The sequence below is a fragment of the Cherax quadricarinatus genome, chromosome 1 (assembly GCF_038502225.1).
Source record: "Cherax quadricarinatus isolate ZL_2023a chromosome 1, ASM3850222v1, whole genome shotgun sequence".
Taxonomy (NCBI): Eukaryota; Metazoa; Arthropoda; class Malacostraca; order Decapoda; family Parastacidae; genus Cherax; species Cherax quadricarinatus.
In genome coordinates this window covers 89,761,792-89,784,640 of record NC_091292.1, presented here as the reverse complement: position 1 = coordinate 89,784,640, position 22,849 = coordinate 89,761,792, and the positions used below count along the sequence as shown (strand labels likewise).

General features: G+C 40.0%; 1 protein-coding gene across 5 annotated transcripts in view; it reads right to left on the bottom strand.

Moving 5' to 3' along the window:
* Window positions 1-22,849, bottom strand: part of LOC128689532 (uncharacterized) — a 129,438-nt gene that overhangs the window by 15,365 nt on the left and 91,224 nt on the right. For 4 of the 5 annotated variants that reach the window (XM_070083726.1, XM_070083721.1, XM_070083715.1 and 1 more), the window contains 2 exons: window positions 22,223-22,401; window positions 20,341-20,388 (listed from right to left, as the gene is read on the bottom strand). In XM_070083726.1, the coding sequence (XP_069939827.1) occupies window positions 20,341-20,388; window positions 22,223-22,401 (227 nt within the window). The remainder of the gene's footprint in view (window positions 1-20,340; window positions 20,389-22,222; window positions 22,402-22,849) is intronic. The other variant, XM_070083736.1, reaches the window with a different exon arrangement.

Here is a 22,849-nt window from a genome sequence, read left to right as displayed (position 1 = left end):
CATCTACTAACATCATTAACTATCCTATATATGGAAGGATTATGGAGGTCATGAGAGTGAACAAAATAGCAAAGGCAATGAGCATCATGGTGATCAGACAAGGATGGGATATTCGCCTCTGCATAGAGGCTCTCAACCGGTGAAGAGTGAAAAGCACCGAAGCATAAACGTAATCCCTGGTGATGGATGGGATTAAGGCTGGAGAGAGTTGGAGGAGAGGCCGCTGAGTATATCTGGTCACCATAATCGAGTTTTGATAAAATTAGGGCTGAATGAAGTTGAAGGAGAGTTCTACGATCAGCCCCCCATGAAAGATGAGTGAGTGTTTTAAGAAGGCTCAGCCAGCTATGACAAGTCGCCTTCAGAGAGGTAATGTGAGGTTTCCAGGATAACCTACGTCAAACAGAAGGCTTGAGAAACCTGACCACATCACGTTCTGGGACACACGAGCCATGTAGGAACAATGGGTGATCAAAGACGACAGAATGTCTAGAGAAAGTACGGTGGAACCTTGACTTACAAGTTTAATCCGTTCTGTGGCCTAGCTTGTAACTCAATTTACTCATATATCAAATTAATTTTCCTCATTCAAATTAAATGAAAAGCCATTAATCCATTCCTGGACTTTGGAGACTAAGAAAAAAAATACGTACTTGAATATGACACTATTATCAAGTGTACGGCTTATTTATGTATCACAATTCATCTAATATGACATAATAAACAATATAATTAACACAGAAATATGATACAGTGTTGTGCTCAGAACACACCCCTGGGGGATACCTACAGCTTGGATAAAGTCCCAGGAAAGCATATTATTAACCCGAACACAGAAATGTCTTTCAGTTAAGAAGTTCTTAAGGAAAAATGATAGATTGTGTCATATGCCTTCTCAAGGTCAAAAAAGAAGGCGATAACTGAATGGTTATTGGCAAAGACATCACGGACATACGTATCTAAACGTAGTAAGAAGTCAATGGTAGAATGGCCTTTGAGAAAGCCATACTGACTAGTGGAGAGATTGTTGTCTCTCTAAATACCACATCAAATGTCTGTTTACCAGACGTTCCATTACCTTGCAAACTACACCGGCAAGATTATTATTATTATAATCAAAAAGAAGTGCTAAACCATGTACTGGTAAGAGCAATGGGATGATAGTGGGAGGCATCATGTCCCATAGTACCTAGTTTGTGGAGAGGGAGAACAATGGCAGATTTCCGCAGCTGGGGAAGAACTCCTTGTGACCAAATACAATTAAAGAGTCGTAAGAGGACTGCAAGGGCTGACCAATGTAAATGTTGTAGCACATGAATATGAATGCTGTCAGGCCCAGCTGCTGATGACCGGCAAGCTTAGAGTTGCCTCCAGTTCCAGAAGTGTAAAAGGCACATTATAAGATTCTTCTCTGATAGAAGAAAAGTTTAAGGGCTCTAACTCTCTGGCAGACTTTGAGGAATGAAACGAGGGGCATAGATGAAACCCCTGAGAGATACGGATGAGATGATTACCAATTTCGGGGGCAACATCAAGAGGGTTTGCGATATCAACACCTGCAACCCGAAGAACAGGAGCCGGGTCGGGAGAGGATTTACCACTCAATTTCCGTACTTTTTTCCAGACTGCACTCATAGAGGAAGCAGAAGTGACAGTAGAAACATAATCCCGCCAGCAAGAGCGTTTAGCGTCACAGATGAAACGGCGAGTGACTACTCTCTTCTGTTTAAAATCAAGGAGTCCCTCTGTGGTTCTACTGTACAGGTACCTGCCCCACACAGCACATTTCAAAGGTACTGCCCGAGCATAAGCAGGAGACCACCAAGGCACACACTTCTGATGATGCCTGCCCAAGGTTTGGATATAGAATGTGAAGCTGCGGGTAAAACTGAGGTCGAGAAGAGGTGTAAAAGCTCATCAATGGTGGGCGAAGAAGGAACCTCACTAAAAGCAGTTATATTGCGAATAAAGGTCCCAATTTGCTAGGTCACCAAGTAACAGAAGTGGTGGTGGTGAGAAAGAAACCAGAAATGCAACACCTGGGATAGATGATACCCAAGAAGAAAAGAGATACAAAGAACAAATTGTATACCACTCATTCAAGTGGATACGGGCTGCAGTGTAATGCAGCGAAGTGCACTCTCAATAAAGGATCCATCGGAAAAAGGATCTGATGAACACAGTGTAAAAAAAAAATAATAGCCCGAGATGGGATGGATAACAGTGGAGCATAATTTGGGTTCTTGTAAACAAACACAAATGGGAAAACTGGGAGAGCAACACCTGAAGCTCACCCCAGTTACCTCTGAGGCTGCAGATATTCCACTGTAAATAAGCCATGATTTGCAAAGAGAAAGATACAAAAAATCTGAAGGTAGAGGTATCTACGGACTAGTAGGGTTAAAAAAGTCCACATGTGGAGGCAGCGGAAAACTTTTAAGTAGCGAAGGATTGGGACGCTGCGAAGAAATGAGTTGTGCAGACGGAGAAGAGTGAAGAGGAGGAACAGGAGGCGGATGAGTGTCCATCAATAGTCTAGTCTCCTCAATATATTCTAAGATAGCTTCAAGTGTTTCAGAGGACAAGGATGTTGTATGTGGTACAATACTGGAGATGGAAGGAGGAGGGTGAGTAAAGATCGGGGTAACAATGGACTGTACCAAAGTAGGGGGAAATGAAAGGGTAGAGGGAACTGGGGAAGAAGCTTGGGAGGGGACAGGAGAGAAAGCAGAAGAGGAAGAAACTTGGGAGGGGACAGGGAAAGAAGGTACTGTACGAGGAGGGGGATGAACCTCCACACTCATAACAGCCAGTTAGAGGTGAAGAACTAGGTACAGAGGCTGGGAAGGAAAAATGTGCAGGTTGCAGAAGGAGAGGAGGGGTTAAAGGAGAGTTTAACAATGGGGATGTTTTGGACTTTGGAGAAGGAGAGGGGCAATGGGGAGTAGGTGTTGTATGAGATCTTGTAGACACAGAAACTTGTGAGTGAGAAGAGGAAGAGATGAGAACAGAATGAGGTGTTGAGGTAGGGACCTCTGAGTCCAGGACAGCAAAAGAGACAGGAGTGACTGTGGCAGGGTGACCACAGAGGAGGCTGCAGAAGCTGGGACCTCAGAGGAGGGGGGATGTTTAATAACTTGAGAATAAGAAATACGGTGAAGTTACCCTTGGAGGCGTAGATGAGACTGCCATAGCATATGGGAGGCCTGCCACTTTGAGACAATGGATTTCATGCTCATTTAAGTAAACTTGGCAGTGGCAAGAGTAAGATGGGTGAACCTCATGCCAATTAACCCTTAAACTGTCCAGACATAGATCAATGTTCATGCGTGTAGCACTCCGAACGTAGATCTACATCCGTTTTTACATGCTTTATGTGAAAAAAAGTAGATCTATGTTCAGAGTGCTATGCGCATGAATGTAGATCTACATTTGAACAGTTTAACCCTTTGAGGGTTTTCGTCGTACTAGTACGTTTTACGCGTAGGGGTTTTTGACGTACTAGTACTCATAAATTCTAGCGGCCTCAAATCTAGTGGGAGAAAGCTGGTAGGCCTTCATATGAAAGAATGGGTCTATGTGGTCAGTGTGCACAGTCTAAAAAAAATCCTGCAGCACACAGTGCATAATGAGAAAAAAAAAACTTTGACCATTTTTTTTTAATAAATCAGCGACTTTGCAGTGTATTTTCGTATGGTATTTATTGTTGTATTCTAGTTTTCTTGGTCTCATTTTATAGAATGGAAGACATATTACAGAAATTGAGATGATTTTGACTGGTTTTACAAAGAAAGGTGCCTTGAAATTGAGCTCAAAGTAGCAGAAATGTTCGATTTTTACCAAACTTCAAAAGTAAACAAATCGTGCCAAGCGTGCAATACACGTCAACTGGTGAGTCTAATATTCTTTCACAAGTGCACCAATAATATTTATACCATTTTTTACACTAATGCAGTAGTCTGCATAACAGTAAATCTTATATTTTTTGTGAAAATAAAAATTCAAAGTGGAAAGCAAAAGAATATAAGAGGGGACTTGAGACATGACTAATGACTAGAGGAAATGTCATTTTAGTGCCAGGAATGTCTTTCTTGTTTATTCTGGACCCTATTCCGAAATTGGCATCTTTTGAAATTTGTGTGAAATTGGCAAAATTGCTAAATTCTGACCACTGTACTGGATAGTTGAATTTCATAAATGAGTGGTTTCTTTCATCCATTCGATAGAAAAAATGGAGTTCTAGCGAAATATTCATGTTTTTTGTCGACTAGTACAGTGAAATTGGCCGAAAATGGGGCTCAAAGTGGGCAAAATCGCCGATGCGTAAACATCGCCGAGACCGCTAACTTTGCGAGAGCATAATTCTGTAAGTTTTCTATCAAATTTCAAACTTTTGGTGTCTTTATGATCGGGAAAAGATTCTCTATCTTTTCATAAGAGAAAATAATTTTTTTTTTTTTAAATTTGGCCGACCCTGAGAACGAGTTTCGGAGAGGGCCTGTCGACCCTCAAAGGGTTAAGGGTTAAGGCAAGAGGGAGGTAGACTACAAGATGTACTGGCATGGTTGTCAGCACCACAGACTGGGCAGTCGGCCATGGACCTGCAATATTTTGCTGGATGACCAAAATGCCAGCGCTTTCTACACTGTTGCAGTGTAGGGATCACCTTTTGTACTTGTAAACGGTGTTCCACAATATATACAGAGGACGGAAGCTCGTGGCAGTCAAAAGTTAAGCGAGCTATATTGCAAGGGTATCGTCTCCGCCCGTGGGCAGGGAGGACATAAGTGTCTAATTTGAGGATTGGGAGGTCTTGGAGTTCTAGCTGTACCAGAATGTCATTGCCACATGTCTGGAAATTCTGCTGGACAATGATATGGGGCAGAATGACAGTACCACTACAAGAATTGAGGGATTAATGTTTTTCAATAGTTACAGGAATAGTATTGATAGTTGTAAGGAGAGAAAGATCGTGAGCTTGGTTAGCATTCTGGACAGTGATGATGCATGTACCGCACTTGACAGCATGAAAGGATATATGTAAAGAGAGTGCATGGCGTGCCATTCGTTTGTGAGAAGAATGAGAAGGAAGCGAAGAAGTATCATGAGGTAATGGTCTTGGGCATTTAGGTGTGGGACAGGAGTGGGTCCGACGTGGTACGGGCAAGCAATATGAAAATTGCCGTACCATAGAGGGAGAAGCCAGAAGCATGGTCAAAGGAGAGCGGAGGTCAGACATATTGAAGGAGTCAGTCAAAACCCCAGTACCATGTCCAAAGAGTGGTCAAATAACGAGACAGGGTCAGAACAGGGTGCGGTATCAGTAAGGGGCCTGGGGGGAGCAGGCTCATGGATTTGAGACTCCATGGTTATGTCACTTCTTTCTTGTTGTTTTGTAGGAAAAAAGAATAGAAAAAAGGGGGGAGGGATGTAGAGGAATAGCTCCTAGGAGACAAAAAATGGCTGTAAATCCCCCTCTGTGCCCAAGAAGACCCAAGCACTGCTAGTAGTGCAGATGCGGCATGGAACCCGTGCCATACCCTACCCTTCACGCCAGTAAACCAGCAATCCAGGATAGCAACCTCACATCCGCCGAGCCACCTCGGTGGACAAAAGAGAGGGTGGCTGGACACCTGCCACAAAGCATACCTCCTTCAGTCACCACCCCCTGGAATCCGACAGACAGCCTCCAGAAATACACCTGTCACCCAAAAGACACCCGAAGCCACCCTCCGGGAGACCGGAGAGGGATCGGGAAACCTCCAGGTGATCCAGATTCCACGGCAAACTACACCACCTCCAAGGACCTTAATGGAATGGGATGGACCCCAGTACCCTTACCCCTACCTAGGAACTAGAGTGCCTGTGGGAAGAATCCCCAAGGCTGAAAATAGGAAGGGAAGAAGGGAGGGATGGGGAGGAGGAGGAAAGGGAAAAAGGGAGGATGGGATAGGGAAGGGGGGATTTGGGGGGTGATTAGATTCGGTGTGAGGAAGGAGACCAAAAGGTCTAATTCCTCAGACCAAGAGCCTTTTCACTGCACCAAGGAGCCCCCCTTGAAGAGGATGACAAAAGATTTAGGACTGGTTTTTGTTCTGAGTGTGATGAACAAACAAAAAACTCTCTATTTTGTATTTCTTGATATGTACAGGGAATTAAAATTTCATCAACACTTGGCAAACGTAATCACATTCCTCTCCCAGGTCTTCCAAACTGTTTATTCTGTGTGCTCATAGGTAAAACTGTAATTCCTCTCACTTAGTCCAAGTGTTCTGTGGAATAGAAATAAAGTAAATCATGATCCTTGGTGGGTTTCTGAAAAACTTAAAGTCTATTGCCTAGTCCGTAAGTACCTTTGTGAACAGGGAGGTCACATCCACTTTCTAATTCTATTAAGTAGATTGCCTGAGTTCTTTAAGTGTGCATTGCTTGTCCCCAAGAGGCAGAAAAGGCTTTTCTAGGGCTCTGCCAATACCAAATGTGATGGAACTCACTGGGACTTTTTATTTCTGTGTTTTAGAAAGTCTGTACATCCATGCTAGTTTTGAATTTCCAGGGACTAGGTGGAGAAGTTCCTTACAATGTTCACTTCATTATAAGACCTGTTTTATGTTATGACAGAGGTTTTTAGTGAGGGAGTCCTGTGTGGCAATAGGACTCTATGTACGGGGAGTATCCCATACATACAGTATGTACAGTGGTACCCTGAGTTTCGTACAGCTCCCAACTCGAGCAATTATGTAAGTGTATTATTGTTACAATAATACACTTACATAATTGCTTTTGTAAGTGTATTTTTGGGGGTCTGAAATGGACTAATATAATTTACATTATTCCTTATGGGAACAAATTCATTCGATAACGGCACTCGAACAGCCTTCTGGAACGAATTATGGCCGAAACTTGGGGACCATTGTACTTGTTTTGCCATTCATTATTGAAAAAAATCTATGAATACTTAACAGTACTTACAAGATAAAATTTATTTACTGAGATCATTTTTTGAGATATTTTTCCTTCACAGAGATCCATACATAAGATCATTTTGACAACAAAATATGAATATCAGGGTACAACTTACAGTACAGTGGACCCCCTGTTAACGATATTTTTTCACTCCAGAAGTATGTTCAGGTGCCAGTACTGACCGAATTTGTTCCCATAAGAAATATTGTGAAGTAGATTAGTCCATTTCAGACCCCCAAACATACACGTACAAACGTACTTACATAAATACACTTACATAATTGGTCACATTCGGAGGTAATCGTTATGCGGGGGTCCACTGTACTTAGATGTGACACAAAGAACAGACAACAAATGAGAGCTGACCTGAAAGTCAGAGTCATTCATTTGCAGAGTTATTAAACACCACAAATGATGTAGTTGAGGTTATGGCAGTAAAAATTGAGAACCACACCCTTAATCACTGTGATAGAAGCCACCAGATACAATTTCCCAATAGTGAAAAGAAAAAAAAGCTACTGAAAATTGGTTAATTTCTGGAAAATCTTTCAACCCCAGCCCCAATTTAAGACATTTAAATGGGAAGAATGTAGCAAATAATGCTACAGTAGAGAGAAAATTCAGAGGCAGCTAAGATGGAAATTCTCACACAAGTGAGCTGGTGAAAGTCTGTAATAAATTTGCCTTAAGCCAGCAAAACTGGAAAATATGCCTGACCTTATTTTCACAAATAATGACAACCTAGTATGAAATATAACATAAATGAACAGTAAATTCAGATCACAACCTAACTGAAGTTCAGATTTGTATGCACAGGGGTCCTGACCAGCAAAATACAAACAGTTATGAGGGTGCCTTCACCAAATTCAACTTTAACAACACGAATATCAACTGGGATCAAATAAATCACATCTTTAACCAAACATTTTGGGAAAATAACTTAAATAACATAAATCTGAACCAGTGTCTAGAAAGGATCAACTTGGTGGCACTTGAAATATGCTCATGGCACATTACTCTTAGGAAAAAGAAAAGATGTAATTTAGAGAGAAAGAGACACTCCCTCTACAGGTAGAAGTGAAAAATCACAGAGCTTCTCTAGGGATGCCAGACTAAAGGAAATGTGGAAGGAAGTGCTGACTAGGGAAGTAAAAAATACTGAACTCAAATTTTATGAATCATACAGACATGCAAGAGACAGAAAGGCTATAAGCAATTTATGATACTGAAAGAAATTCAAAATATTTCTTCTTATATGCCAAATCCAAGGCAAAATCTATATGCAGTATTAAGGATAAAGATAAATTTATTTCTTTGTAAAGACTGCAATGTGTAATTACAATTTTGATTTGTTAGGTACAAAGAAAGCCACTAGCATGCTGGGGCATTTTGGGCAGACTAATCCTAATATGTACTTAAAAACTACTTAAGTCTAGACAGGATAAAAGTGGTTATCTTTTTAATTATTTATTTTAATACTAGTGTGAGGTAGTCAAAGTTGAAGGTTTATAAGAATAATAATCTTGATGTTGCACATAACGAATAACAATATTACAAGTAATGGTTCAAACAGTACTATTTTAAGTATGAGTAGATGTTTTAATAGACTTGAGGTCAAAAAATATTTGGGAGAGTTGCTTCAAACTGGTTAAATGTTGGTTTGGTTAGTATTGAGAGATGAGATGAGTTTTAAGCATAGCCCTAAATTTGTATGCAGTCAGGGGATCTTTACTGGTAGTGAATTCCACATCTTAGGGCCCTCTATGTGCACCGCATTTTTGTATAGTGTTAGACAGACACAAGGGATGTCAAAGAGTGATTTGTGCCTTGTATTGTGACTGCATTCTGTTGTAGATATCAAGGAGAATCTTGAGCATAGGGTTTGTATTTAATTTTAATGTTCTGTATATTTTTTTTTTTTCAACAAGTCGGCCGTCTCCCAACGAGGCAGGGTGACCCAAAAAGAAAGAAAATCCCCAAAAGTAAAATACGTACTTTCATTATCATTCAACACTTTCACCTCACTTATACATAATCACTGTCTTTGCAGAGGCACCCAGATACAACAGTTTAGAAACATATATAAAGATACAGTGGACCCCCGCATAACGATGGCATCACATAGCGATTATTTCGCATACCGCTTACTTTAATTGCAAAAATTTTGCCTCACATACCGCTTAAAAACCCGCTTACCGATTTTCTTCCGAGACGCGCTCACATTTTCCGCCGGTGGCATTGTTTACCAGCCAGCCTCCGCGGTAACATCCAAGCATACAATCGGAATATTTCGTATTATTACAGTGTTTTCGGTGCTTTTTCTGGAAAATAAGTGACCATGGGCCCCAAGAAAGCTTCTAGTGCCAACCCTACAGCAATAAGGGTGAGAATTACAATAGAGATGAAGAAAAAGATCATTGATAAGTATGAAAGTGGAGTGCATGTCTCCGAGCTGGCCAGGTTGTATAATAAACCCCAATCAACCATCGCTACTATTGGTGGTACAGCTGCTGCTGCTGCTGCACTGTCAGCTGCTGCTGCTGCTGTAGCACCGTTGTTGGTGTGGCTTATTGAGAATACCAAGAAACAATTAACCCCAGAGGATTTGCCACCCAGGATAACCCAAAAAAGTCAGTGTCATCAAAGACTGTCTAACTTATTTCCATTGGGGTCCTTAATCTTATCTCCCAGGATGCAACCCACACAAGTCGACTAACACCCAGGTGAACAGGGAAAAATGCCTGGAACTAGTGCTCATATTGGTGAATTTAAAGCCAGCAAAGGTTGGTTTGAGAGATTTAAGAATCGTAGTGGCATACACAGTGTGATAAGGCCTGTTCTGGAAGAAAATGCCAAACAGGACCTACAGTACTCAGGAGGAAAAGGCACTCCCAGGACACAGTGTCTCATCAGTCATTGCTGCATCTTCAATAAAGGTAAGTGTCATTTATTCTTCATTTAGTAGACTAGTACATGCACAATATATACTGTGCATGTACTACTCTACTATTGTGCATGTATCCTTCTCTTTGTGTGTGGGAAAATGTATATTTCATGTGGTAAAATTTTTTTTTTCATACTTTTGGGTGTCTTGCACAGATTAATTTTATTTCCATTATTTCTTATGGGGAAAATTCATTCACATAACGATTATTTCGCATAACAATTACCCCTCTTGCACGGATTAAAATCGTTAACCGGGGGTCCACTGTATACAGGTCTCCCTCAACATTCACGTTTTCAGCTTTCGCGGGCTTCACACATTCACGAATTCCCAACCGCCAAATTCCCAGCCACCAAATTCCCAGCCGCCAAATCATATTCAAGTTTCCCGCCACCTGGGAGTCCCTACTACCCTCCCTCCGACCCCCGCAACTGGCAGCCATCCCTCCCACCACTCAGTGTGGTGAGTGTTTTGTTTGTTCATTATTTGCTATTAAACTACAGTATAAATAATGTAAACACATTCATGACTGCATATTGGAATGGCTATTCGGACAGGTATTAGACGGTGACATCGTGTGTTTACTCTTGAACACAGCAAAGAATCAAACATTTCTGCTACTGCTAATAATAACAATAGTAATAATAATAATAATAATAATAATAATAATAATAATAATAATAATAATAATACGATATAATTGAAGAAGGAAATTGTACAAAAATACGAGGGAGTGGTTGACACATTGTCAGTGTGGCTTTGTTTATGCTGGAGTGAGCATTAGTCTCCCTGCTCTTCCAAACATTTCACAATAATTCGTTGTGTTTGGTGCTTGTAGATTGAGTGCGACTGGAGTGGTTGAGGCAGTGGTAGAGGCAGTGATAGAGGCAGTGGTAGAGGCAGTGGTAGAGGCAGTGGTAGAGGCAGTGATAGAGGCAGTGATAGAGGCAGTGATAGAGGCAGTGATAGAGGCAGTGGTAGAGGCAGTGGTAGAGGCAGTGATAGAGGCAGTGATAGAGGCAGTGGTAGAGGCAGTGATAGAGGCAGTGGTAGAGGCAGTGATAGAGGCAGTGATAGAGGCAGTGGTAGAGGCAGTGGTAGAGGCAGTGGTAGAGGCAGTGGTAGAGGCAGTGGTAGAGGCAGTGGTAGAGGCAGTGGTAGAGGCAGTGGTAGAGGCAGTGGTAGAGGCAGTGATAGAAGCAGTGGTAGAGGCAGTGATAGAGGCAGTGGTAGAGGCAGTGGTAGAGGCAGTGATAGAGGCAGTGGTAGAGGCAGTGATAGAGGCAGTGGTAGAGGCAGTGATAGAGGCAGTGGTAGAGGCAGTGATAGAGGCAGTGGTAGAGGCAGTGATAGAGGCAGTGATAGAGGCAGTGGTAGAGGCAGTGATATTTACTAACATATAATAAATAATAATAGTACATTATGAATAACATTTATTATTATTATTATAAATGTTATTAATATTAACATGTACTATTATTATTTATAACATACGTATATGTTAGTAAATACCACTGCCTCTATCACTGTCTCTATCACTGCCTCTATAACTGCCTCTATCACTGCCTCTATCACTGCCTCTATCACTGTCTCTATCACTGCCTCTACCACTGCCTCTATCACTGCCTCTACCACTGCCTCTACCACTGCCTCTATCACTGCCTCTATCACTGTCTCTATCACTGCCTCTACCACTGCCTCAACCGCTGAATTATTGTGAAATGTTTGGAAGAGCAGGGAGACTAATGTTCACTCCAGCATAAACAAAGCCACACTGAAGATGTGTCAACCACTCCCTCGTATTTTTGTACAATTTCCTCCTTCAATTATATCGTATTATTATTATTATTATTATTATTATTATTATTATTATTATTATTATTATTATTATTATTGTTATTATTAGCAGTAGCAGAAATGTTTGATTCTTTGCTGTGTTCAAGAGTAAACACACGATGTCACCGTCTAATACCTGTCCGAATAGCCATTCCAATATGCAGTCATGAATGTGTTTACATTATTTATACTGTAGTTTAATAGCAAATAATGAACAAACAAAACACTCACCACACTGAGTGGTGGGAGGGCTGGCTGCCAGTTGCGGGGGTCGGAGGGAGGGTAGTAGGGACTCGCAGTGGTGGAGGAAGTGGTGGAGGCATTGGTGGAGGCAGTGGTGGAGTCTGTGGTATTTAATAACATACATGTTATTATTGGCAGTTTGGAGGGATATGTTGTGTATCTTTATATGTGTATGCTTCTAGACTGTTGTATTCTGAGCACCTCTGCAAAAACAGTGATAATGTGCGAGTGTGGTGAAAGTGTTGAATGATGAAAGTATTTTCTTTTTGGGGATTTTCTTTCTTTTTTGGGTCACCCTGCCTCGGTGGGAGACGGCCGACTTGTTGAAAAAAAAAAAAAAAAAAAAAAAGTTATTAAAGCATAACATGTATATATTTAGTACAATTTACGATGTTTTCATGTATTTTATGATTGTTCATGGTTCAACAAGTTAAGCAGTATTGTATTATATTTCCCTACAATATATTGGGGCACCAAACATTCACGGTTTTTCAACATTCGCGAGGCTCTTGATCCCCTAACCCTCGCGAATGTTGAGGGACACCTGTATAGTATATCCCTCCAAACTGCCAATATCCCAAACCCCTCCTTTAAAGTGCAGGCATTGTACTTCCCATTTCCGTTACTCAAGTCTGGCTATAAAAAATAACCGGTGTCCCTGAATCCCTTCACTAAATATTACCCTGCTCACACTCCAACAGCTCATCAGGTCCCAAAAACCATTCATCTCCATTCACTCCTATCTAACACGCTCACGCACGCTTGGTGGAAGTCAAAGCCCCTCGCCCACAAAACTTCCTTTACCCCCTCCCTCCAACCTTTTCGAGGACAACCCCTACCCCGCTTTCCTTCCCCTACAGATTTATACGTTCTCCATGTCATTCTACTTTGATCCATTCTCTCTGACCAAACCACCTCAACAACCCCTCTTTAGCCCTCTGACTAATACAGTGGACCCCCGCTTTACGATCAGCTCCCAATGCGACCAATTATGTGTATTTATGTAAGTGCGTTTGTACGTGTATGTTTGGGGGTCTGAAATGGACTAATCTATTCCTTATGGGAACAAATTCGTTCAGTAATGGCCCCTGAACATACTTCTGGAATGAAATAATATCGTAAACCGGGGGTCCATTGTACTTTTATTAATTCCACACCTTCTTCTAATTTTCTAATTTCTATATATATGGTAGGTATATTTAGTAGGTTCAAGCTTTTGAACAGTGGTGGGGTGTGCTGTCTGGCACGGAAGTTGGTGATTGTCTGCACAGCAGCTTTTTGTTCGATTATTATAGGTTTAAGGTGGTTGGCCATGGTCAGTCCCCAGGCACAAATACCATAGGTGAGGTAGTGATATATTAGAGAGTGGTATAGGGTAAGGAGTGTCTTTTGGGGTACATAATACTGTATCTTGGAAAGGATGCCGACTGATTTGGAAATTTTCTTGGATATATGCTGGGTGTGGGTATGAAATTTAAGATTACAGTCAAGGTGAACACTTAGAAATTTACCCCTCAGCGTGTCTTGTAATGGGTGAACCATTTATCAATATGTTAAGTTGGATATTTAAGGCTCTGTTTCCAAACAGTTTTGTCTATATTGAGAGTGAGTTTGTTGGTTGTCCTCTAAGTAGATATTTTTTGCAGTGGGAGAAGACGTAAGTAGTGTCATCTGCAAACAGAACTGGTTGAAGGAGTTGAGATCCATTGGGGAGATCACTGATGTAGATGAGAAAAGGAGGAAATGTCCTCTGATGCCATAGTGGTCTAGTTTTAGGTGCAAGAGATTGTGGTCCATTGTATCAAATGCTTTCTGTAGGTCTATGAAGAATCCCAGAGGGCTGTATACAGTAGTTCGAGCATCTGTATAATAGCATCATTCGTACTTTTTTTCAGTCTAAACCCAAACTGGCAGGGGTTAAGTATGTTATGGGATATTAGGTAGGAGTAAAGCCATTTGTGTATTATTTTTTCGAAGATTTTAGAAAGTAAGGGCGAGTCTGATATAGGTCTATAGTTGTTGAGTTCAGCTGGATCACCTCCTTTGAGGATCAGGGTAACCCTTGCTGTCTTGAGTATGGATGGAAGGTTGAAGATTCAACAGATTTGTTAAACAGTGTTGCAATAATGGGTGACAGCAGAAGAGCTGCTTTTTTATATATGAGTGTTAGCAAGTTATTGAGGTCTCCTGCCTTGTTTTTCAAAGATTTAACCCTTTGAGGGTCGACAGGCCCTCTCCGAAACTCGTTCTCAGGGTCGGCCAAATTTAAAAAAAAAAAAATTATTTTCTCTTATGAAAAGATAGAGAATCTTTTCCCGATCATAAAGACACCAAAAGTTTGAAATTTGATAGAAAACTTACGGAATTATGCTCTCGCAAAGTTAGCGGTCTCGGCGATGTTTACGCATCGGCGATTTTGCCAACTTTGAGCCCCATTTTCGGCCAATTTCACTGTACTAGTCGACAAAAAACATGAATATTTCGCTAGAACTCCATTTTTTCTATCGAATGGATGCAAGAAACCACTCATTTATGAAATTCAACTATCCAGTACAGTGGTCAGAATTTAGCAATTTTGCCAATTTCACACAAATTTCAAAAGATGCCAATTTCGGAATAGGGTCCAGAATAAACAAGAAAGACATTCCTGGCACTAAAATGACATTTCCTCTAGTCATTAGTCATGTCTCAAGTCCCCTCTTATATTCTTTTGCTTTCCACTTTGAATTTTTATTTTCACAAAAAATATAAGATTTACTGTTATGCAGACTACTGCATTAGTGTAAAACATGGTATAAATATTATTGGTGCACTTGTGAAAGAATATTAGACTCACCAGTTGACGTGTATTGCACGCTTGGCACGATTTGTTTACTTTTGAAGTTTGGTAAAAATCGAACATTTCTGCTACTTTGAGCTCAATTTCAAGGCACCTTTCTTTGTAAAACCAGTCAAAATCATCTCAATTTCTGTAATATGTCTTCCATTCTATAAAATGAGACCAAGAAAACTAGAATACAACAATAAATACCATACGAAAATACACTGCAAAGTCGCTGATTTATTCCAAAAAAATGGTCAAAGTTTTTTTTTTCTCATTATGCACTGTGTGCTGCAGGATTTTTTTTAGACTGTGCACACTGACCACATAGACCCATTCTTTCATATGAAGGCCTACCAGCTTTCTCCCACTAGATTTGAGGCCGCTAGAATTTATGAGTACTAGTACGTCAAAAACCCCTACGCGTAAAACGTACTAGTACGACGAAAACCCTCAAAGGGTTAATGATGAGTGAGATTTCAGTAGAATTTGTAGGTGCTAGATATAGAGTATTTGGGTAGTTACCAGTGAGATAGTCTTTCGGCTGAGTATTTGAGCTTGGGATTTTACTAGCTAGCTTTGATCCTACTGATCCTACTGATCCTACTGGCAGTGTCTATAGGCAGTATGTGCAGTTCATCTGGTTTAGCTAAGTTTACCTCTCTGTTTCTAGAGCCCAAGATTTCAGAAAGGGTTTTTCAGGTCCTTTTCATATCACCTTTTATTTCAATAAATCTATTTTCATAATACATTTGCTTTGATTTCCATATTAAATTTGTGTGTATTGACATGTATCATTTAGCCAGTTCTTTAGTAATCAAGCCTAATCTGAACAGTTTTCATACTGGTGCTTTTTATCAATGGATTTGATGATACTATTAGTTAACCATGGGTTGTTTAGTCTCTTTACTGTGATCTGCTTCATTTTGATTGGACAATGCATGTTATAGAGGTTTTGGGCTTTATGTAAAAAAGTTTTGACACTTTTGTCAATATTATGGCTCCCTGCTAGCTCTCTCTGCCAGTCAATGTCACCTAGTGCTAATATTAAATTATTTACTGATGACTTGTTAAAGATGGGACTTACACTGATAACAGCAAAGAAATGAGTGAAATACTGAAGTCTCAATATGACTGTACAGTTCAACACTCTCCCCTCCTCCCATCCCATCAATCATCACCAGATCTTCATTGAAGGTAAGTGTCATGTATTCCATTGTTAGTAGAGTACTACAAACTGTGCATGTCTTCTTCAGTTTGTGTGCATTAAACTTAATATTTCATGTGGTAAATTTTTTTTTTCATACTTTTGGGTGTCTTGCACGGATTAATTTGATTTCCATTATTTCTTATGGGGAAAATTTATTCACTTTCCGATATTTTTGGTTTACAATGAACTCTCAGGAACGGATTAATATCGCAAACCGGGGGTCCACTGTATTTAGTGAGCTGGTAATCGGATTCAAAACCTTGTCAGTATCACCAGAATTTGATATAGCCCTAACACCACTGGACTTTGGAAAAGCCACTGACAACATGCCTACACAATCTGTCCCAGGATAAGAATCGTGGAACTTCATGTTCATCAAGAATTACAAGAAACACCTATCATGTGTATTCTCTGGAGGAGGAGCCTAGACAAAGGTTATTTCATAGTTGCTAAAAAACAGTGGATATAGCCCCATTACAAAGGTGGCAGCAAAGCAATAATAAAGGATTACAGATCAATAACATTAACATCCCACATCATAAAAATTTTTGTAATGGTAGAATTACTGACATGTTAGGTAAAAGGGCACAGATGCAACTAATGTGACATTTTATTGTGATAATGTTTTGCTTTTTAGGAGCTTTGTCAAGCCATGGAGAGTGAAACATTGCCACAATAAAATGTCACAGTAGTTGCATCTGTGTCCTTTCACTTAACATAAAAATTTTTGAGAAGATTATAAGAAGCAAGATTGCCAACCACTTGGATTCTTAACCCTTTCAGGGTCCGTCCCGTAGATCTACGGCTTTACGTTCAGGGTCCAAACCGTAGATCTACGCCATGAGCTCAGCTCACTCTGATAAACTGTGAGTGGTACATTTGGGCCTAGATATGAGAGAATACATCTATGTGGTATGTGTGCACCACATAAAACAGATCCTGCAGCACACTGTGTATAATGAGAGAAAAAAAATGAAATCATGATTTTTCGATTAAAACAGCAACTTTGCAGTGTTTTTTCATATGTTTTTTATAGTTGTATTTGCGATTTCTTGGTCTCATTTGATAGAATGGAAGACATATTACAAAAATAGAGATGATTTTGATTGGTTTTAGCACTGGAAATGGCTTGAAACTGAGCTCAAAGTAGCAGAAATGTTAAATTTTTGCCGATATTCAAGAGTAAACAAACGACCTCACACGTCTAATACACACCAGCTGGTGGGTCTTATATACATTCACAAATATGGTGATGATATTTATACAATTATTACAGTATTGCATAACAGTAAATCTTCTATTTTTTGGTGTGAATAAAAATTCATTATGTGAATAAAAAATCAAAATGGAATTTATTTGTAAAGCCTCAAAACATAACTAATGAACAGAGGAAATGTTAGTTTAGTGCCAGGAATGCCTACATTGTTCATTCTGGACCCTATTTTGAAATTGGAATATTTTGAACTTTGTGTTAAATTGGCCAAATTAACAATTTCCGATCACTTTATTTTGTAGTTGAAACAGTTGACTTGGCGATTTCTTGTGCTCAATCGATAGAATAGAAGTAATACTAGTGAAATAGCTAAGAATTTGGTTGATAGGAATAATGTAATTGGCCTAAAATGGGAGTCAAAGTCGGCAAAATCGCCGATTCGTAAATATCGCTGACACATCAAAATTCGCGAGAGCATAATTTCGTCAATTTTCCACCAAATTTCGTACTTTTTGTTTTATTACCTTCACAAAAAGATTCTCTACGATTTCATAAGAAAAAATAACAAATTTTTTTTTTTTAAATTCTTGGACACTGGTGCGTGACTCCAGATTTGGGCCTTGGACCCTGAAAGGGTTAACAACTGCACAACCCAGGGCAGCACATGATTACAGCTGTTTGCTCTGGCCTCTCGCAACTACTGGACCACTGTGACATGGTTTTGGATGCACCCGAGGACAAACAAAATGCAGATGTAGTATGCACAGACTCTGCAGTAGCCTTCAACATGTGCAATCATGTTGTAATGGCCTGCAAAATGTGTGCAAAAAGAATAAATGGAAAAGTGGGCAGATAGATTTTTAACTTTCTAACCAATAGAATTCAAAGAGTAATAGTAAACAGAGTTAAGTAAGAGACTGTCACAGTAAAAAAACTCTGTTCCACAATGTACAGTATTCACCTCATCCTTTTCCTCATCCACATATTTGACATAAAAACAAAACCATAGTATTGCATCTTCCTTTGCAGACAAAACTAGAATTTGCCTGAGTCATTCATTCAGGATACTGTAAATCTCCAAGTGAATATAAACTGTCTTCCAGTGAAGCACAGAAAACAATATTTTGTTCAATGAGGGCAAATTTCAATTACTCCATTATGGAAAACTTAAGAGATAAAAGCCTGAATGGAGTATAAAACAAATTATAATCACACAAATAAAGCAGAAAACTTAACATATAAGATTTAGGGGGTGGTAATGTCAAGAGGATCTCACCTTCAAGGATTACAGCAGTGTCATTATTACAACCACAAGGAAAATAATAGGATGGATAATGAGAAACTTCAAAATGGGATGCTAAGCCAATGATGATCCTATTTAGGTCACTTGTTCGCTCTAGGCTAGAATATTGTTGTACCTTAATAGTCCCTTTTAACCCTTTCGGTGTTGGTCCCATTGTATTACGGCTTTGAAGCCAGGGTCAGTCCCGTTGTACTACGGCTTTGAAGCCAGGATCGGTCCCGTTGTACTACGACTTTGAAGCCAGGGTCAGTCCCGTTGTACTACGACTTTGAAGCCAGGGTCGGTCCTGTTGTACTACAGCTTTGAGGCCAGGGTTCATCTCATTGTATGTACTACGGCTTTGAGGCCAGGGTTCATCTCATTGTATGTACTACGGCTTTGAGGCCAGGGTTCATCCCGTTGTACTATGGCTTTGAAGCCAGGGTTGGTCCTGTTGTACTACGCCATGAACTGAGCTCACCCTAGTAAACTGTGAGCAGTAAATTTGGGCCAAGATATGAAAGAATGAGTCTATGTGGTAAATGTGCATCATATAAAACAAAATCCTGCAGCATACAGTACATAATTAGAGAAAAAAACTGCAACTGTGTGTCTGGTTTAAAACAGCAACTATGAGGTGTATTTTCTTATTTGATAGAATGGAAGATTTATTATATAAATAGAGATAATTTTGATTTCAGGTATGTCTTGCTACTTCTACTTACACTTAGGTCACACTACACATACATGTACAAGCATAAATATACACACCCCTCTGGGTTTTCTGCTATTTTCTTTCTAGTTCTTGTTCTTGTTTATTTCCTCTTATCTCCATGGGGAAGTGGAACAGAATTCTTCCTCCGTAAGCCATGCGTGTCGTGGGAGGCGACTGAAATGCCGGGAGCAAGTGGCTGGTAACCCCTTCTCCTGTATATATTACTAAATTTGAAGGGAGAAACTTTCGTTTTTCCTTTTGGGCCACCCCACCTCGGTGGGATGTGGCTGGTACGTTGAAAGAAGAAGAAGAAGAATTTTGATTGGTTTCAGGAGTGAAAGTAGCTTGAAATTGAACTCAGAGTAGTGGAAATGTTTGATATGTGCCGATATTCCAGAGTACACAAATGAAGTCACTTGTCCAATATGTGTCCAACTGGCCAATCTAATACACATTTAGGAATGCACTGACATTATTTATTACAATAGTGCAGTAGTCTGCACAGTAAATCGTCTATTTTTTGTGTGAATAAAAATTCAAAATGGAAAGCAAGCATAATATAAGAGGGGCCTGGAGATGTGACTAATGAATGAAGGAAATGTTTTTTAGTGCCAAGAATGTCTACACTGTTTATTCTGAACCCTATTTTTAAATTGGCAATTTTTTAATTTTGTGTGAAACTGGCCAAATTACTAATTTCTGATCACTTTACTGGGTAAATGAAATAGGTAAATGAGTGGTTTCTTGTACCCACTTGATAGAATAGAAGAAATACTAGCAAAATAGCTATGAGTTTGGTTGACTGGAATAATGGAATTGGCCAAAAATAGGACGCAAGGTGGGCAAAATCACTGATGCATAAATATCACTGAGACACCTAACTTTGTGAGAGCTTAATTCCATAAGTTTTCCATCAAATTTTGTACTTTTGGTTTCATTACCTTCAGAAAAAGATTATCATTTCATAAGATTTTTTTTTTTAAATTCTTCGACCCTGAGAGCAAGTCAGAGATCAGGGGTCTTGACCCTGCAAGGGTTAAGGCATGCAAAATTGTATATCAGGAGAATGTACAGAGAACCTTCACTGCACATATAAATTCAGTCAAGTACCTTAATTACTGGAAATGTTGAAAGTCCAGTGACCTGTACTCCTTGGAACTTCGGCAAAAAAAAAAAAAAAAAAAAAAATACATCATAATTTACACCCATAAGATCCTAGGAAGTCTGGTCCCAAATCTGCACAATGATACCACTCCCTATGAAGCAAAAAGGGTCGGCAGATGATGCAGCATATTCCCAATGAAAACCAGGGGTGTCCCTAGTACACAGTGAAAACATAATAAGTGTCAGGATCCCAGGACTGTTCAACAGACTCCTATCATACATTGGGAAAAATTACCAACAGATCCCTGGCTATCTTTAAGAGGGAACTGGATAGGTTCCTATAGTTAGTTCCTGACCAGCAAGTCTGTGATTCGTGCAATGCACCATGTGCAGCCAGCAGCAACAGCCTAAATGAAAAGGCCCTGATCCACCGGGAGGCCAGGATCAGACCTAGAGGGTGATGACCCCTGGAATGCCCTCCTAGTAGACTCCAGGTACTTAGATTATTATTTTTTTCCTCAATGGCTGGCTCCTACTAAGGCAGGGCAGAAGAAAATGCATTCACCATCATTTATTCAATCACTGTCTTTCCAGAAATGTGCTGCCTATGACTGCAGCATCTCCACCTAATCTTCAGAGTGCAAGCACTGCCCTTCTCACCTGTAGGACTCAAATCTGGCTAACTGGTTTTCCTCAGTCCCTTCATAAAAATTACCCTACTCACTACAGCATTTAATAACCCCTTGTCACCATGCACTCCTATCTAACATGCTCACATAAGCCTACTGAATGCTCAAGCCCCTAAAAGTTAAAGCTTCTTTAACTCCCTCTCTCCAACTGTTCCTAGGACAACCCTACTCATTCTACCTTCTGGTCCAGATTTATACACCCTCTACATCAAACTTATCCCTCTCCAGGCCCAAACCACTTCAACAACATTTCTCGGCCCTCTGAATTATATGCTTGGTGACCCCACATCACCTTTAATTTCTAAGCTCTGAATCATCTGCATAATATTCACACTGTATATGGCTCTCAAACATGACAACTCCACTGTCTTTAACTGCCTCCACATTGCAGCATTCAAAATCCATGCCTCACACCCATATAAAAGTATTGGTCTCACTATACTCTGTTACATTCTTTTTTTAATAATAATTTACTTGTGAGCATGTTACACAGGAGTGAATGAAGACAAATGGTTGTTAGTGGATATGCCACTGGAGTGTGAACCATGTAACTTTTAAGAAGAGATTCAAGGAAACCAGTAAGCTGCATGTGAGTCCTGGAGATGGGAAGGGCAGTGACTGCACTCTGAAGGAGGGAAGGGGATGCTGAAGCCAGAGAATAATCTGATTGTGATGTCAGCACACTTCCAGAAAGATGTCAACTGAATAAATGATAGTGAAAGTTTTCTTCTATGGGTCACTCTGCCTTGGCAGGAGATGGCTATTAAAAAAAGTGCATAACAGACTTCTAACGAAAGCTCATCAGCTTCTCTCCAGGGATCATACAAATTATTTATTATTAAATTATTATGTATTTTTATTATTATTATTACATTCATGGAGAGGTGCTAAAAATCCGTAGGGGCTATACAGTACCTGGGGAATGGAAGGTATGCAGGTTCAATATATGGAAAGGAAACAGAGATCCAATGCCTTAGGCTAAGATCAAGAGCCTCTAGATCAAGGAACCTCCTTTGAGGGATGGACCATACTAGGCATTTCATACTTACACCTAAAAGATTATAATAGCAACACAATAATTTTTTAGAACTGTTTACACTTATTAGACTTTATTTCAAATACAATTATGACTTCCTGCAATAATGTGGCCAATGGCTTACATATTTCTAATAATTATTTCAGCAAATGTGCAAACTGACCTGAACATCGTATTCATCCTGTCGTTCCTGGAGAACTTCTTTTACTTCTTCCACTAAATGGTTAGGAATAAATGGATTTTGCCTTAAGTCTAGGATCTCTAGTGTCTGATTCACGTTCAGAACATTTCTCAGCACCTGTCCTCCCTCAGCACCAATACCACAATGTTGAAGATCCAAAGCTGAAAAATATTTCCACTTATTGCTATACTGTACCAATTTTATACATTTTTTTTTTTTTTGTGAATACCAGCTGTCTCCAACCAATGTATGGTGGCCCAAAAAAAGAAAATGCATTCCCATCATTCATTCAACAGCTGTTTTACCAGGAGTTTGAAGACCTCACAGTTCAAATGATCCTCTAGACCAGTGGTATTCATTGTGCGGCTCGCGAGCAGCTGGCGGCTCGCGATGACTCAATTCACGGCTCATGTCTACTTTTTCTCATTTACTATATTGCACTAGCAGCTCAGTACTACTTAATTTAGTTGAGTTACGCTAACTTTCAGTAGCTGCGGCTCTCTCAATCAATGTGCTTAACCGAAGTGGCTCTCTTGCAAAAATTAGTGAATAACACTGCTCTAGACTGCAACATCCCTGCCCTATTCCTCAGAGTGCAGGCACTGTACT